Below are 13,804 nucleotides of genomic sequence, written 5' to 3' on the forward strand. Positions count from 1 at the left end.
CATGTAAGATCTATCCCATAAACATATGTCAAATACTAAAACAAGAACAATTTTGGCCCTCAGAAGACACTCTTTGACAAACTATTTTGCAGGAAAAAGCTAACACACATTACCACAGAGGTGCGCATATGTACATATATAGAAGTATCTTAAGAAACTCTCAAGTCTGTAGGTACACCAAGTAAAGAAGTTATGAAGTCTCAGCTTCCTCACTCAGCCCACTCACTTTGCAGCAGGATTCTTAGGAGGTTGCAATTTGTAGGTGCTGAAGTAGTTCACCACTTGCTGAGGGACTTCTGCCAGAACACACTGTGCCAAAGCTTCTTTTGGAGACTTAGGAAAAAAAATAGAGAACATCAAGTTTCCATCTCTACCAGCTGTTAAAGAAAATTCTAAGACAGGCAGTAAGTATCTCCACTACTAAGTGAAGCGAACGTCTGACATTTACACTGTACCCTTCAAGGATAAATGGAAGTTTCCTTGTTAATATTGTTTTTACTGCAAGATAAAACAACTATTGAAAAAAAACTGTCACTTTTTCTAGGAACAAAAAATGTTTTATAAATAACCACGCACAATACTAATATCACTCTTATTTCAGTTTATTTTACCCATCCTATAGAAGTCTTCAAATTTTTGTTTTTAATTCACCTTTCCCCAAGACAGGACATCTACATGTTGGTCTGCGTAAGCCTGTGCAGATTTTACTGGGTTGTACAGCAAAAAAAAAAAAAAAAAAAAAAAAAAAAAAAAAAAATCAAGACTCAATTGATTCATGTCTTGGGAGGTAAGAGGTAGATACCTTTTTTTTTTTTTTAATGAAAACTACCACTATTGTTTTTCTACAGACAACTTCTAATGATGACCACCTTACCAACTTACGCTTCCATTCTGGCACCACATTAAAACGTGACATTCATCTGCTTTTAGAAATGGATACGACCACAGTAAGAAACACTTCTCCATAAGAACAGAATCACAGTAATGTCTTCCTCCAAAATGAAAAACACATCCTCTCATTTAATCTAATCTCAGGGGGATTTACAATGGTAATTCAGATGTAACAGCTTTTCAGAAATGCAGTGCCCAAACCAGGCATGTACCCTTTAAAACATGAATCAGCTCGCCTAACAGAAACTCTACAGATGCTAAAAGTCTTCTGCCCTTACTTTTGAGAGCTTGTTAAATATGTATCTCAGACTTCAGATCTTTTTAGGGTCACTGCAAAAGCTCAAACTATGTATAGGATGCCCTAGGAAACCTAGCACGCCTCCATAGTTTTTACATACCTCACCATTAAAATTACTTACATTTTGGAACTTCCTAAATGGCACAAACTGGACAATGTCTCTGACAGCTGGTTCTCCTGATGAAGACCTAAGAACTCCATTGTCACCATCAAGAAACTCCATAGCATCGAAGTCTGCTCCTCCAACACCAACAATGATAATGGACATGGGCAATTTTGAAGCATTAACTATGGCAGTTCGAGTTTGATCAAGGTCTGTTATCACACCATCCGTTATGATCAGAAGAATAAAGTATTGCTGTCAAATCAATAAACACCGTGTTATGATAGAAAGAAACACATAGGGATACAGGCTTAGAAAAAACATGCATAGGCTATATACTAGTGTGATTTTAAACAAGTTCACTGCACTCACTGAAGTTTACAAATATTTGTGTTTTGCTCAGGCTTCTGCACAGTCCAAAGCAATTGTTTTGGACAATGAAATCTTCTAAAAGAAGTCATCTTTCAACACTCCTTCCTGAAAAAACAATCCTATCATGATTCCTTTCCTCTCCAAAATCCTCAAATAAACCCAAATAACTTACTTTCCAAGCATCTGTCCTGAAATATTGGCAGTTTATTGAGTTCCGGACAGAATACAGATTGCATTTGAAACTCTTATTTTTTTTTTTCCCCCTTCTGTTCTAACAATACCCTTATGAAACCCTAAACTTTGCTTCATTCATTTAAGAAAAGATAAACAGAAAAATGTAACCAAGAGAAACAGAAAATGACTCTTCAGAAATACCAGTTCTTAATATAGTCAGACACTTGCACATATGTAGGTCACTCTGAAAGTAATGCTTCCTATTTATTTCCATGGGAGCTACAACAGATACAAAGAACATACACAATTTGATAGAGCAAATTCTCTACTACAAAACATTATTTTTCAACATAATCACCAACATCAGCTATGCATTTTTGCCAGCAGTGAAGAAGAGCCTGCATGCCATGCTCCCAAACTCTGTACCAGTGGACATGACCCACTGTTTCACAGATGCTATGATGACATAGATCCTAGAAAAATGTTGCAAATGCAGTTCATCATTCTTAGGCCCAAACAATCAGAAGGCACCAAATCCAGACTATGCATTGGGTGTGGTAGGACACTCCAGCCAAAATTGGCAATGCATTCTGAGGTCTTCAAACTGGTGTGGAGTCCGCTGTTATCATGTTGCAAGACAGAGGTTGCTCTTCTCTGGTCTGACCCCTGGAAGTTCAGGGTGCTGGTATGCACCACCCACCACCTCACAATAATAAAATCCACTGCTTGGTCTCCATAAATGATCAACAAGCATTGATAAATGTTAGTCAGTGCATGAAGTAATTCAATGACACACCTTTACTTCATCCACACTTCCATATAAGATGGTATTTTGTCAGGCTGCCCTCTGCTGTCATATTGCAACAAAACCTAACAGAACACTGGAGGGAAATTACAACCCCTACTGCCATGTCATCAACAATCACCTCTAACATAGTGGGCCACCATAATAAAATAGGAGGCATTACTTTCACAGCAGCAGTTTTATACGTAACAGGTGGAAAGGGCAAGGTACACAGCACCTACAGTTTTATGATAAGGAGAGTTCATTATCTATGTTAGCATCCATTTACTATCCCTGTCTTTTCTTGGTTATATGCTTTTGAGCTCTGAACAGAAAATGCCATTAAGATACCATGTATTTTTAAGTATCAGCTCTGAAAAGTTTACTCTGTTAATGAGAATTGCAAACAACCTGGTAGAATAAGTTAGATTTTATCTAGTTTCAAAGACAGCAAAAATCAATTCACAAGATAAACTGACAGCTGTTAGGACAAGTTTACACTTACAACTTTAAAAGAAAAATGGTACTTATAAACAAGAATAGAAAGAAAATTAAAAAAATAAATACACTGTTATAATAAACTTACAGATGCTGTTTGCTGCTGTGTGGCTGCAGCAGCAAATCTTGCCACATGATTTATAATTGGAGAAAAATTGGTTGGTCCATATAACCTCACTTGAGGAAGACAAGCACGATATGCATCAACAATGCCCTGGATTCCTAGAGAATATAAATAGTTTCAATTTACTCCTTGCATATTAGAATATGTTGAAGCATTCAATCTTTCTAAAAACACTATCAGTTACCTAAAGTAGTGGTGCAAATATTTACAGCCAACCATGATGATAAAAATTAAATTATTCCCAAGTAATAGAAGCGTTCAGCTTGGTTTTACGTCAAGAATAGAAAGGCCAAACACTGTAAATCCAATTAGATGCAAACAAATTTCAGCAGTCTTCTTTGGCTGGTAGTTTGTGGTAGTTAACAATGAGATCAGAGAGCCCATGTTGAACAGGCACTCACAGCATAGTACCCAAATTAGAAAAATCCACATCAGCAGAGTTAACCTGTACTGTGGCTCTAGCTGTTAAAAAAGGTTTTCCCAAGTCATTTCAGAAGAGAAACCAAATACTACTTCTATTAATTAAGATGTAGTTTATAAAATTGTTTCCTGATAATAAGATGACTAATCTCATCTAATTAATTTGAGCAACATGCTTTGCAGTTCTCTTTTCAAACACTTTTTTTCCCCATCCTTTCACATTAGACATTTTAATCCCTATGTCTGTTGTTACTGTCTGTGACTTACCATTACAGAACGGGTTTGATGGGTTAAAATTTATAGGGAACTCATGTGACACCTGTTAATATACAAAAATTAGTCAGGAATATACACACAATTCCTTCCTAAAATACATGTTTTCAATTGACTTGCAGAGTGGATTCACATGCTCTATTACCTGATAGGAAGGAGGAATCTGTGCACCAAATCCAAAGACTGGAAACATCTTATCTCTAAAAAGGCAATTTTAAAGAAAACGAAATTACTGTTTTCCTCTAAAAGCTGTCCCAGTTCAGTAAGTTTAGCTAATCAGTACTGCCTTTGGTCATTAAAAACGCAGTTATGAATTAAGAGGCAAAATAGGGTGCAGTTCCCCCTGTAACTGGTTCTATAAACAAAACCAGCTTTTAAACACCAAATTGGAAAAAAAATAAAACATTTATTTAAATTAATGAAAGCTTTACTTGTCCTGCTGAAAATCAAATTTCTACCTGAGATTATGTGATTGTGCAGTGACAACAGAGTCTTTTTTAGCTCTACATTCAGCTCAGAACATTCACTGGCCCATCTGCTGACTACAAAAATCTATTCAAACTATCAAAAATGACTTAAAAAAAATTAAAACTTACGTATCATAATCTTGAATGACCATCCCTACAGACCAAATGGCTGTTAGGTATTCATTAACTCCATCAGGGCTGAGGTAATGAAGGGAGTCTGGAGAGCGTGGATCTCCATTGGAGCCTGTGAAATCTATCCCCACCTGTCAAATGCAGTATTCAAAACAAGCTGCTGTTTGAGGTGAAAATGTTCATCTAATCACATACAAAGCCAGTGTAAAAACTACAAAAGAATTATAAACTGTTATTACAGAAATCTAATGGGCCCAGTACTTAAATACAAGTTCCTTGGAAGTTTAACACACTTAAAAAAATACCACCACAAAAATAGTAGAAGCTCTATATCTCTTGGAAGCACTGAAATTATTTCATGTCAGGTTTTTTTTGGCTGTGTTCTCTTTCAGTTACCATTCACAGCAGCTCTTCAACAGCTGTGAACATAAGCTCGTTTCTTGTCAAATACCTCTTTCTGCTCAGACACGCAACTAAACAGACCCAACGGAAGAACTATTTCTAGACCTTCTCTGACCTCAAGAGGTCATCATCTCTTCACTGATGATGAGGCACTTATGTTGTATTAGTTTTGTGAACAACTTTAAAGCCAAACCCTATATGGTAGCTTCTGGGTTTTACTTTCCTTTAGCAAAGGGTCTTGAAACCCACAATCCAGGGCAAAAGGTAAATCTTTAGTTAGAATGGGATTGGCAAGCAGGAGAAGTCATTATGAAAAAACAAAAACAACAAAAAAGAGACTGAACTTGTCTACAACTCCTTTTCCCAATTATCCCTGTACCACTTTGTAGAGAAGAAGCAGAAGAGTCAGAAACAAAGCTGATCCTGGAAAGAGCATGTGGAAAGAAAGTATTTTTTAAGTTTAATTTAGTATTTATCACAATCTTTCTCCATTTTTAGCTGGCAATAAATTGAATAAACCCGTCCCAAGTCTATTCTGCCCATGATAGTAATCTGTGAATGATTTTATTTTTAGCCTGACCCAGAAGCTTTTCCATCTTATTTTCACACCCTGTACTCCCTGTAGGGGAGTTATAATGTGGCTTAGCGACCAGCCAAGATTAATTCAACACACTCCTCCACAGTACAGAACAAAATCATATAACAGTCAAATGAAGAACACAGGCAATCAACAATACACTTCAGTTTGCCCCCAAAGTTTCAAGTTGTTCTATATAGATGATTTAACTTACTGTGAAATTCAGCTGACACCCACCCATGATGTAATCAAGGAATGTACATTCTACTATGATCTGAAAACAAAAGATAGAAAGTAACTTTTTTTTTTTTTTTGAAAGGGAAAACAATAAGTATCATTGGAAGCACTTCTGAGGATTCGTATTTCTTATCTTTACTCGTACAAATCACTACTTCCACTCCTAACTTTCACGGTAGCAAGGATATTTATAGTCAACGTCATCAGCTACACTTTGTATTGGAATCAGACTTGTTCCAGAGGTTCTTACAGACAGACAGCACAGCAACTCCAAAATCAACATCATTAACAAAACTTATTAAGACTTGGCAGATTTTAATTATGAAGCTGAGTGTTTCAGGAATGGCCTTACAATCTGGTAAGCAACATTCAATAGAGTACTGAAGGGGAAGGAGGTGAGGGACACACTCAAGGGCAGACACGGTTCCCCTGTAAATCTCTCCATTCTTTATGTAAATCAAAGCCCTTAAACATTTACTATGTCTGCCAGTTTCACACATTTTGAAGTTTCTTACAGTTTGAGGATGAAGGTATACTTGGTGAGAGCTGTTACACCTGAACAATTAAAAACAAAGTAATACGAGAATATATTACTTACCTCACAGTGCTTAATGCTCACAATTCCAGAGTTTTTGTAGTTTTTCTTCTTTTGTCTTTTCTTCTCATTGATGCACTCAAATTCAGCCTGCACAAATGCAAAACAAAACAGAAGTACTATAAGTAGTATTTATGCAACACCTTCCGAATTTTTCCCTCTAGCACCCATACATTTGGCTTGTATTAGAAAATGCATTTTGCTTCACTATCAAAAGTAAGCACAGCCAGCCCAATATCAGCAAGAAAAATCCTATTATCCTCCCATCAAAAAACCAGATAACTCTCTCTTATCAAAAGCTTACAAGAAGGTTCATTTAGACAACTGTGCTTCAACTATATGAAGAATCTCAGTACAACTTTCTTTTTGTCAAAGGCACAGTGACTCAGGCAAATCACTACTGCTCCCACAGCAGTGCCAGTTACATAATGAAATAAAAGGTATACATATAAGCTTTCCAGAAACAATTTCTACACCCTTCATTAGCTAAAACAGTACCTTAACCAAAGGGTGAGATCTGTAGCTAGCTATGTTAAGCAGGTACTGCCATCATGCAGTCATTACTGGCATAATGCAGTATGTTTGGTTCATAAGTAGCCAGAGGAACTATTTCAGCCATACCTTCTGACCTGCTGCCAGAAAAACAGGCTCCACTTCTGTGGTTTAAATTAAACTACACTTTACAAAAAATCACCTTGCAATTAATCTCAAGTGAAAAAGGGCACTGAGTACACTAACCAGGTCAGCACCTGAGAAGCCTACGTGCCCCTTCTTTATTCCTGCTAGAAATAATATCGTCCAGAAATGTAGCTGATACCATAATTGTGAGAAGCCAAGAACACACTTGGGAGATCCACATTCAGCACACAATGGAAATATTTTACAGATCTTAACAATTCAGAAGATATGAGATTAGAAATCTGTTCTTTTTGAAAGAAAAAGCAACTGCACATCATTTGCATTGTCTTGTATCTATACTCCATATTACTGAGACAGTGAAAATAAAGGAAAATATATATATGAAAATATAAGGAAACCAGAATTCTCTGCAAATAACACAGAAGATTAGGAAGCACTAAGTGGAACCCTGTAGTAACTCAAAATGAATTCAGGAACAGGTATGAATTTATGTTCAGGTACAAATGAATTCAGGACAAGAATAGCCCGGCAAGGATCAAAACAACAATGAAAAAAAATCTAGAGTCAAGGCTAACTCCTCATCATTAACAGCTCTGAAGAACTTAGTACAAATACGACACTCAAGATGTTACAAAAGTACAGGCAGGCACTCAGTGTATCTTATTACTGTCAATGCAGGAGTGATTCTGAAAATTTTCATAACTAAATTAAAAGGTGCTAAAATATTATGGCAAAATATATATCAATAAGGCATAGACTTTACTGCTATGGTTACTATACCTTCTTTCATTTTTATTTATTTATTTATTTGAAGTGGAAACTTTATTACAAGGTTTGCAAGAGTTGTTGCTACTCATCAGAACACTAAAAGTAAATTCACATTAAAGGAGTGCTAATGACCAACTGAAGACTCTTGGAAGTATTACAGTTGTTAAAAATTAATTTAAAAAATTATGGCAAGTATGGCATTTATTTTTTTGCAGGGGAGTGTTGTGGGTTTTCTTTTCTAGGGGATTCAAAAGGGAGTTACTATTAATGAAATTAAGTTCTGCAGATGGTTAGGCACTTAGATATTTAATATCAAAAGAAAAAAAGAAAAACAAAACAAAACACAACTCTAGCCAATATATTAGGCCCAAAACAGTAGATTCACGGTGTAAATATCCAGACAGTTTCAACTACGGTAGCACTGTTCAGCTGTAATGTAAAACAACTCAGGTACCAAAAAAAAAAAACAAGTGATGCAAATTTTGCCCTGAAATCAGTAGAACATCTCAAAATTATATAAGTAGCTTTGACTATGTAAGACTTACAGGTGAGGACCGAGATGCTTCCTTCAGTTTTGACATTGTGGTTTGGAAACTTCCTATGAGATCATGAGACCCATCACTATCATAGTCATAACATTCAACCTAAAATGAAGCATTATTACCCAGTGTTAATAACAGAAGTAAGCCTACAAAAGCAATAAACGCTGCAATGGTATTTTTACATGACAATGAACATCCAAAACATTCCTGGAACTCTTCCATCATTGACTTTTTCTTGTGTTGTAGTCTAAGGTTTGCATAAGCATTTAATGATCATGGATTTCAACAGGGTAAAAGCCAAACTACCCAGTTGCAGATCCTATCCTCCAATGAAGTGAAGACTTGAGAATGCCAAATAGAGTCAGGTCTCACACGGGAGGAAAACATCAACATTTTAGGAACAAGAAGATATTGGAAAGAGTTGGAATACAATCTATATGCATTTTACCCACCATCATCATGGGTTAGGAGGCTAAATTTTTCATAAGTATTAAGCAAATTTAACACTGAATATCTATCTAACAATTCAACATTTTTTTTCTTTTAAGCTACAAGGAGAATTTTATTAATACTTAAATAATACATTAATCTGAGAGAGAACTCAGAATCTGTAAGTATAAGAAGATTCAGCCTTAAATCTAGAAAGGACTTTATTTTTTCCTAATGCTAGAAAACTTAGAGTCTCTATGATCCATGCTTCACAGATCTGAATATCAGCTAAAATTCCCTCCTTGTATTCAGCATTTAATGGTAAGGATTCAGTATTCAAATAATTCATCTTTCAACACCTCCAAGACAGAACAAGGAGAAAACAGACTTTTTTTTCTTGTTTGAGAACATATCAGTTTAAGTGAACAGAATTTTATTGCTGTTACTTTCACCATAATGCCTTTATTTTTGAAAGCTAAAACTCCAAACATTTCCCAAATAAAAATCTATGTAACTTCACATGCTATTTCCATCAACTTCTGATATTCTACTACATTTTTACATGTAGACATGCTAGTTAGCTTACTGCAATTGATCAAATCATAGAAAAATTAAATTAAAATATTAAAATCAGGAGCCCAAGAAGGAATTTCTGATTATTTTGAATCAAAAGATAAACCTCAAAAAAAAAAAAAAAAAAAAACAAAAAAAAAAAACAAACAAACAAAAAAAAAAACTCTTTTCCAGAGTATGAGAATATATTTATATATGTATGTATATAAAACTGCACAGATGCTTTCACACCTTTCTTTCAACACTGAAAAAGTCTTGCTATATTTGAGAAACAATTCAACTGTATCAGCCACTTCATTTAGGAGTAACAATGAAAACCAAACAGTGTGAACATACAGGTCTGAGTTCATGAGTGAAATTATCTTTCAGAAAACAAGAAATAATGTTGCAGCACAAAACATGATGTGGAGATTCTAAGCTGTGGATAGCATGCCTCAGTGTTGCAGTTTGCACTACTCCTACAGCATTCTGAATGCACTAACAAATACAAAACGCATGCACATGCACTGAACAGCAACTTGAATCTCATATAATCAACCACAATATCAACAGACTGATGTTCACACCAAGTGCCAGGTGTATTATTTTGAACACCAAAAGTAAACCAATCAAATAATCATCCAATAGCTATGGTACTTGAGATCTAAAACTGAAGATGCTTCTTGAGCCAAAAGTTACAGTTCTTGTTCACAGTTAACAATTGCATTTTAAAGGAATTAATTTGTCTTGCCTATTTGATCCAATGAAGTTAATTTTCAAAACTTAGCCCAGGCAAGACAGAAACGTTTATTTTGTTCCACATATACTCTCTCTTGAATGCATGGTAACACTAAGGAGCCATGTGAAAAAACTATATAAGAATTTTCCCCAGTAGAACTCTGTATGCTTTCTCCAAAGCAACAGTTCACTTTCTCAGCACAGAAAAGCTTCACTGACGACTACAAACACACTCACAAATAACACAGCAATAAATCCAGAAGACAAAGACTTAACTTGGTTTGTGCATTGCTGGGAATACACAAACTAAGCAATTAAATGGATGAAAAGCCACTCATTAGGAAAAAACTGGTACTTTTACTTACTATGACACATAGCCCATTATGTACGTAACTGCGCGCATACAAAAGTGTTAAAGTATTATTTAAACCTTCAATAATATGATACAATTTTGTTTGCATTTTAATGTTTGAAGTGATAGTTCCTGGTTTTCTAAGTTGCTACACACTAGAAGCTGAAATTCAGCCTCCTTTCTGTTTGCTTGCAAGTCAGAAATTAATTTAGTCAGTGGTCTTTGTTTTATCGGAGATGTTTACTGGAAAAAAAATAAAATAAATAAACTACATATTTATAACATACTCAGAAGCAAGACCTACTCAAGGAAACAGCTATTTCAAGTAAAAGGTAAAAAGAATAAATGAGAAAAGAAAAACAAACAAAGTAACAGCAAGGGAAGCAAGTTCTCAGGTTCTGCACTTGTGAAACTGTTCATTAAACTGCTCTATAACTATGTATCTAAACATATACAGGTGCTTGTAACATTCACACCCCCATGGCTGTTAAGCATTTTCCGGGATTGCCTCAAGCAACAGTACTAATACCAGTCACATGCAGTTCATACTCTCATTTGCTTTTCCCCAAAGAACAGAAAGTACAATAATTTCATTTGTAGTTATTGTTTTGTTTGTTTTTTCCAAATTCTAAAATAACAGGTTCCTATGATGCTCATGTTAGCTTATAAATGCAGTTTTGATTGGCTACTTATCTTTAATTCCATCCTTAAACTATGGAAATTCCTGAAGAAAAAAAAAAAAAAAACACACTCAGAAGTTAAACATAGTTCATTCAAGGTAAGATTTGAAATGCCTGAATTAGAGATCAGTCCTCTTCAGACTTGGTTACCCTTCTGACAGAGGGTTCAGTTTCATCTGAAGGGAAAAGTTGTGTGACCTGGAATTTACAAGATGATACACCTGGTCCACATTTGTTACCTCAGCTTGTATATTAAGAAAAAGTGCAATTAATCACATCATGGAGCACAATAAGAGTTACATTAGTGTTATCTACTGTGATCCAAAGCACAGAATAAAGCATATTCTAACTTTGCATATACCTAAATGACTTCCAAATTAAATAATAAAAGCTCTAAGATTTCCATTTGGTTTGAAACAAAAAGAAACAGTAACTAGAATAACACATTTCCCATTAATTCATATACATATTTGTTATACACTACCTTAATAGGCTTATCCATGTCACTGTAGCACAGAGAATTGAGAGAGATTTTAAAGGGCCTCCAAACAGGATTCAAGTTGTTTTTAATAACCTGGAAGAAAAAAAGCCCAATTAGTATAGATCTCAAGAGTAAAGAGTAGTCATCTATAACTGGTCATACCTTCTTACAGTGTACATTTGTAATCAACTGTTGACTAATGCTGCAGTCAATCAATTCCTGAAATCCAAATCCTAATATATAGGAATAGTATAGGATATAAATAAACATTCTTAAAATGCAGTATCATTGCCCAACAGAGATGGGATCTTTTCAACTCTGTTTTCTAGACTGCACTGCGACCTACTATACAATTCAACAATATTGCAAAGCTTTACATTTCTTCATACTTAGATATATAATGGCATTATTATTTTAACTTCTCAACTTCTCCCCCTCCCTCCTCCTCCCTCTCCTCCAACCAGTGCTTATTCCGAAATGCTACTTATGAAAATATATGCAATAATATTGCTTAAGGAAAAAAGGACACTTTACTGCACAAGGTCACTCAAATTGAAAGCTAACCAATTTGTCAACCAGAAACTGTCCAAATACAAATAATGATGATTTCATAAAGCAAAACAAAACAAACAAACAACAACAACAAAAAACAAACAACACCACAAATCATAACAAGAAATACTTAATGCCTAGCAAGTAGCATTTAGATTACCAGCACTGCTGATATTTAGACGTAGAAATATTTATTTTGAAAATCACCACAGAAAATAATACAAATAAATGAACATACGTAAATAAACACAAAGATTTTCAAGATCTGTAACACACAGAAATAGCCTTTCAATCAATTCCAGCCTGGAACAGCAAATTCTGGATTCATTATTTAAACAGAAGATGACTGAAATCCTTGTGGAAAATATACTTTTTGTGCAGAAGAATTGCCTTGTGAGAGAAACTGGCTCTACAAGCCCCACACAAAAGAACTTGTACTTTGACATCTGTCTCACACAAATATGGTCACACCCTTTTCAACAGGCACACTATATAGGTTTTGACTAGGGCCTGAGCTTGCATTAGAGTGAGGCATTTCAAACCTATTCCTATCCTGCCAGTCGCTGCCATGGAACCTCTGTCCCTCCCAGCCAGAAGGCTGCTGCTGCAGTCCAAACTCCACATTACCCTTGAAATACCCTTGCTATGCAAGTATTCTGTATAATTCAGTTCATTAGTAAGCTAGTACAGCTAGGTGACACTGACATAAAAGAGAAACACAGTCACATGTCCAAATTCTACATTTAGAGCAGCTCTTAAATGCTTTGAAAAGGCACTATATACAGACAGAATCATCTTCTAAATTACTGAAAGTTCTAAATAAATAAATAAATAAATAAAGATGGCATAAAGCAGGATCAAAGTAAGGTAAACTTTCTGTCTTGTGAGAAGAGAAAGTCAGTGGAACACATGCGGAGACTTCTAACAAAACCACATGCGAACTACTGGATCATACTCTTCTGGTTGCAAGGCAGTATGACACACTGAAAATCAAAGAAACTCAGCTCTAGGTTGTGAGCAAAGAATATCCTACCTCTGTTCTGTGAACCATCACCCAGTTTCCATCTGCAGTCTGCTTGTGGAATTCCAGATAAGGATCTGACTTCCCAAAAAAATCCTGTATTTGAAGAACATATAATTATCCCAGAACACCCTGTGGCATAAACACCATTAAATGTCTCTTAAAAAAGTAAATATTCAGGGAATAAACACTTCATATAAAGAAATGTCATTTTGGTTATATTACCCCTTCTGAAAGACAGAACTTCACTTTAAGATAAAGTTCTGCTACAACTACATACTACACACCCAACAGTTCAAGCAAATTAATTCTTAGAGGAATAAGTATTAGGATACATAGTAAGTAATGATTTGATCCAATTTATAAATAAATAAATAAATCATTAAATCAGCCAAGAAAACTGATAATATTTTTTCTGTTATTGAAATTACAGTAAAGCTTTGTTTTCAAAAGTTTTTCCCTAAACACAAACACTTTACAAGCACCAAAACATTTCACAGATTTACACATTCTAATTGAACTTTCTAACATTTTCTTAGAGCACTAACAGATAATCAGTTATATACATACTCAAGTCAATGGATCTAGCAAAACTCCCTTACCTTTACAATTAAGCTTAACACCACCCATTTAAATTGAGGTGCTGTCCACAAAATATCCCTGCAACACATTCATTATATTTAGGAGTGTTATAATTCATTTG

The 13,804-nt window shown here is 35.1% G+C and overlaps 1 protein-coding gene across 1 annotated transcript in view; it reads right to left on the bottom strand.

The window, feature by feature from the left end:
• CPNE3 (copine 3) overlaps nt 1–13,804 on the bottom strand; it is a 24,713-nt gene continuing 10,909 nt past the window's right edge. Inside the window, exons 6-16 of the mRNA XM_072327536.1 lie at nt 13,114–13,197; nt 11,532–11,621; nt 8,300–8,398; nt 6,351–6,437; nt 5,730–5,789; nt 4,534–4,667; nt 4,083–4,137; nt 3,932–3,983; nt 3,209–3,342; nt 1,311–1,547; nt 1–333 (exon numbers count right to left, since the gene is read on the bottom strand). Coding sequence (XP_072183637.1) covers nt 223–333; nt 1,311–1,547; nt 3,209–3,342; nt 3,932–3,983; nt 4,083–4,137; nt 4,534–4,667; nt 5,730–5,789; nt 6,351–6,437; nt 8,300–8,398; nt 11,532–11,621; nt 13,114–13,197 — 1,143 coding nt within the window. The 3' untranslated portion in view covers nt 1–222. The remainder of the gene's footprint in view (nt 334–1,310; nt 1,548–3,208; nt 3,343–3,931; nt 3,984–4,082; nt 4,138–4,533; nt 4,668–5,729; nt 5,790–6,350; nt 6,438–8,299; nt 8,399–11,531; nt 11,622–13,113; nt 13,198–13,804) is intronic.

Source organism: Excalfactoria chinensis, chromosome 2 (assembly GCF_039878825.1).
Source record: "Excalfactoria chinensis isolate bCotChi1 chromosome 2, bCotChi1.hap2, whole genome shotgun sequence".
In the NCBI taxonomy this organism is placed as follows: Eukaryota; Metazoa; Chordata; class Aves; order Galliformes; family Phasianidae; genus Excalfactoria; species Excalfactoria chinensis.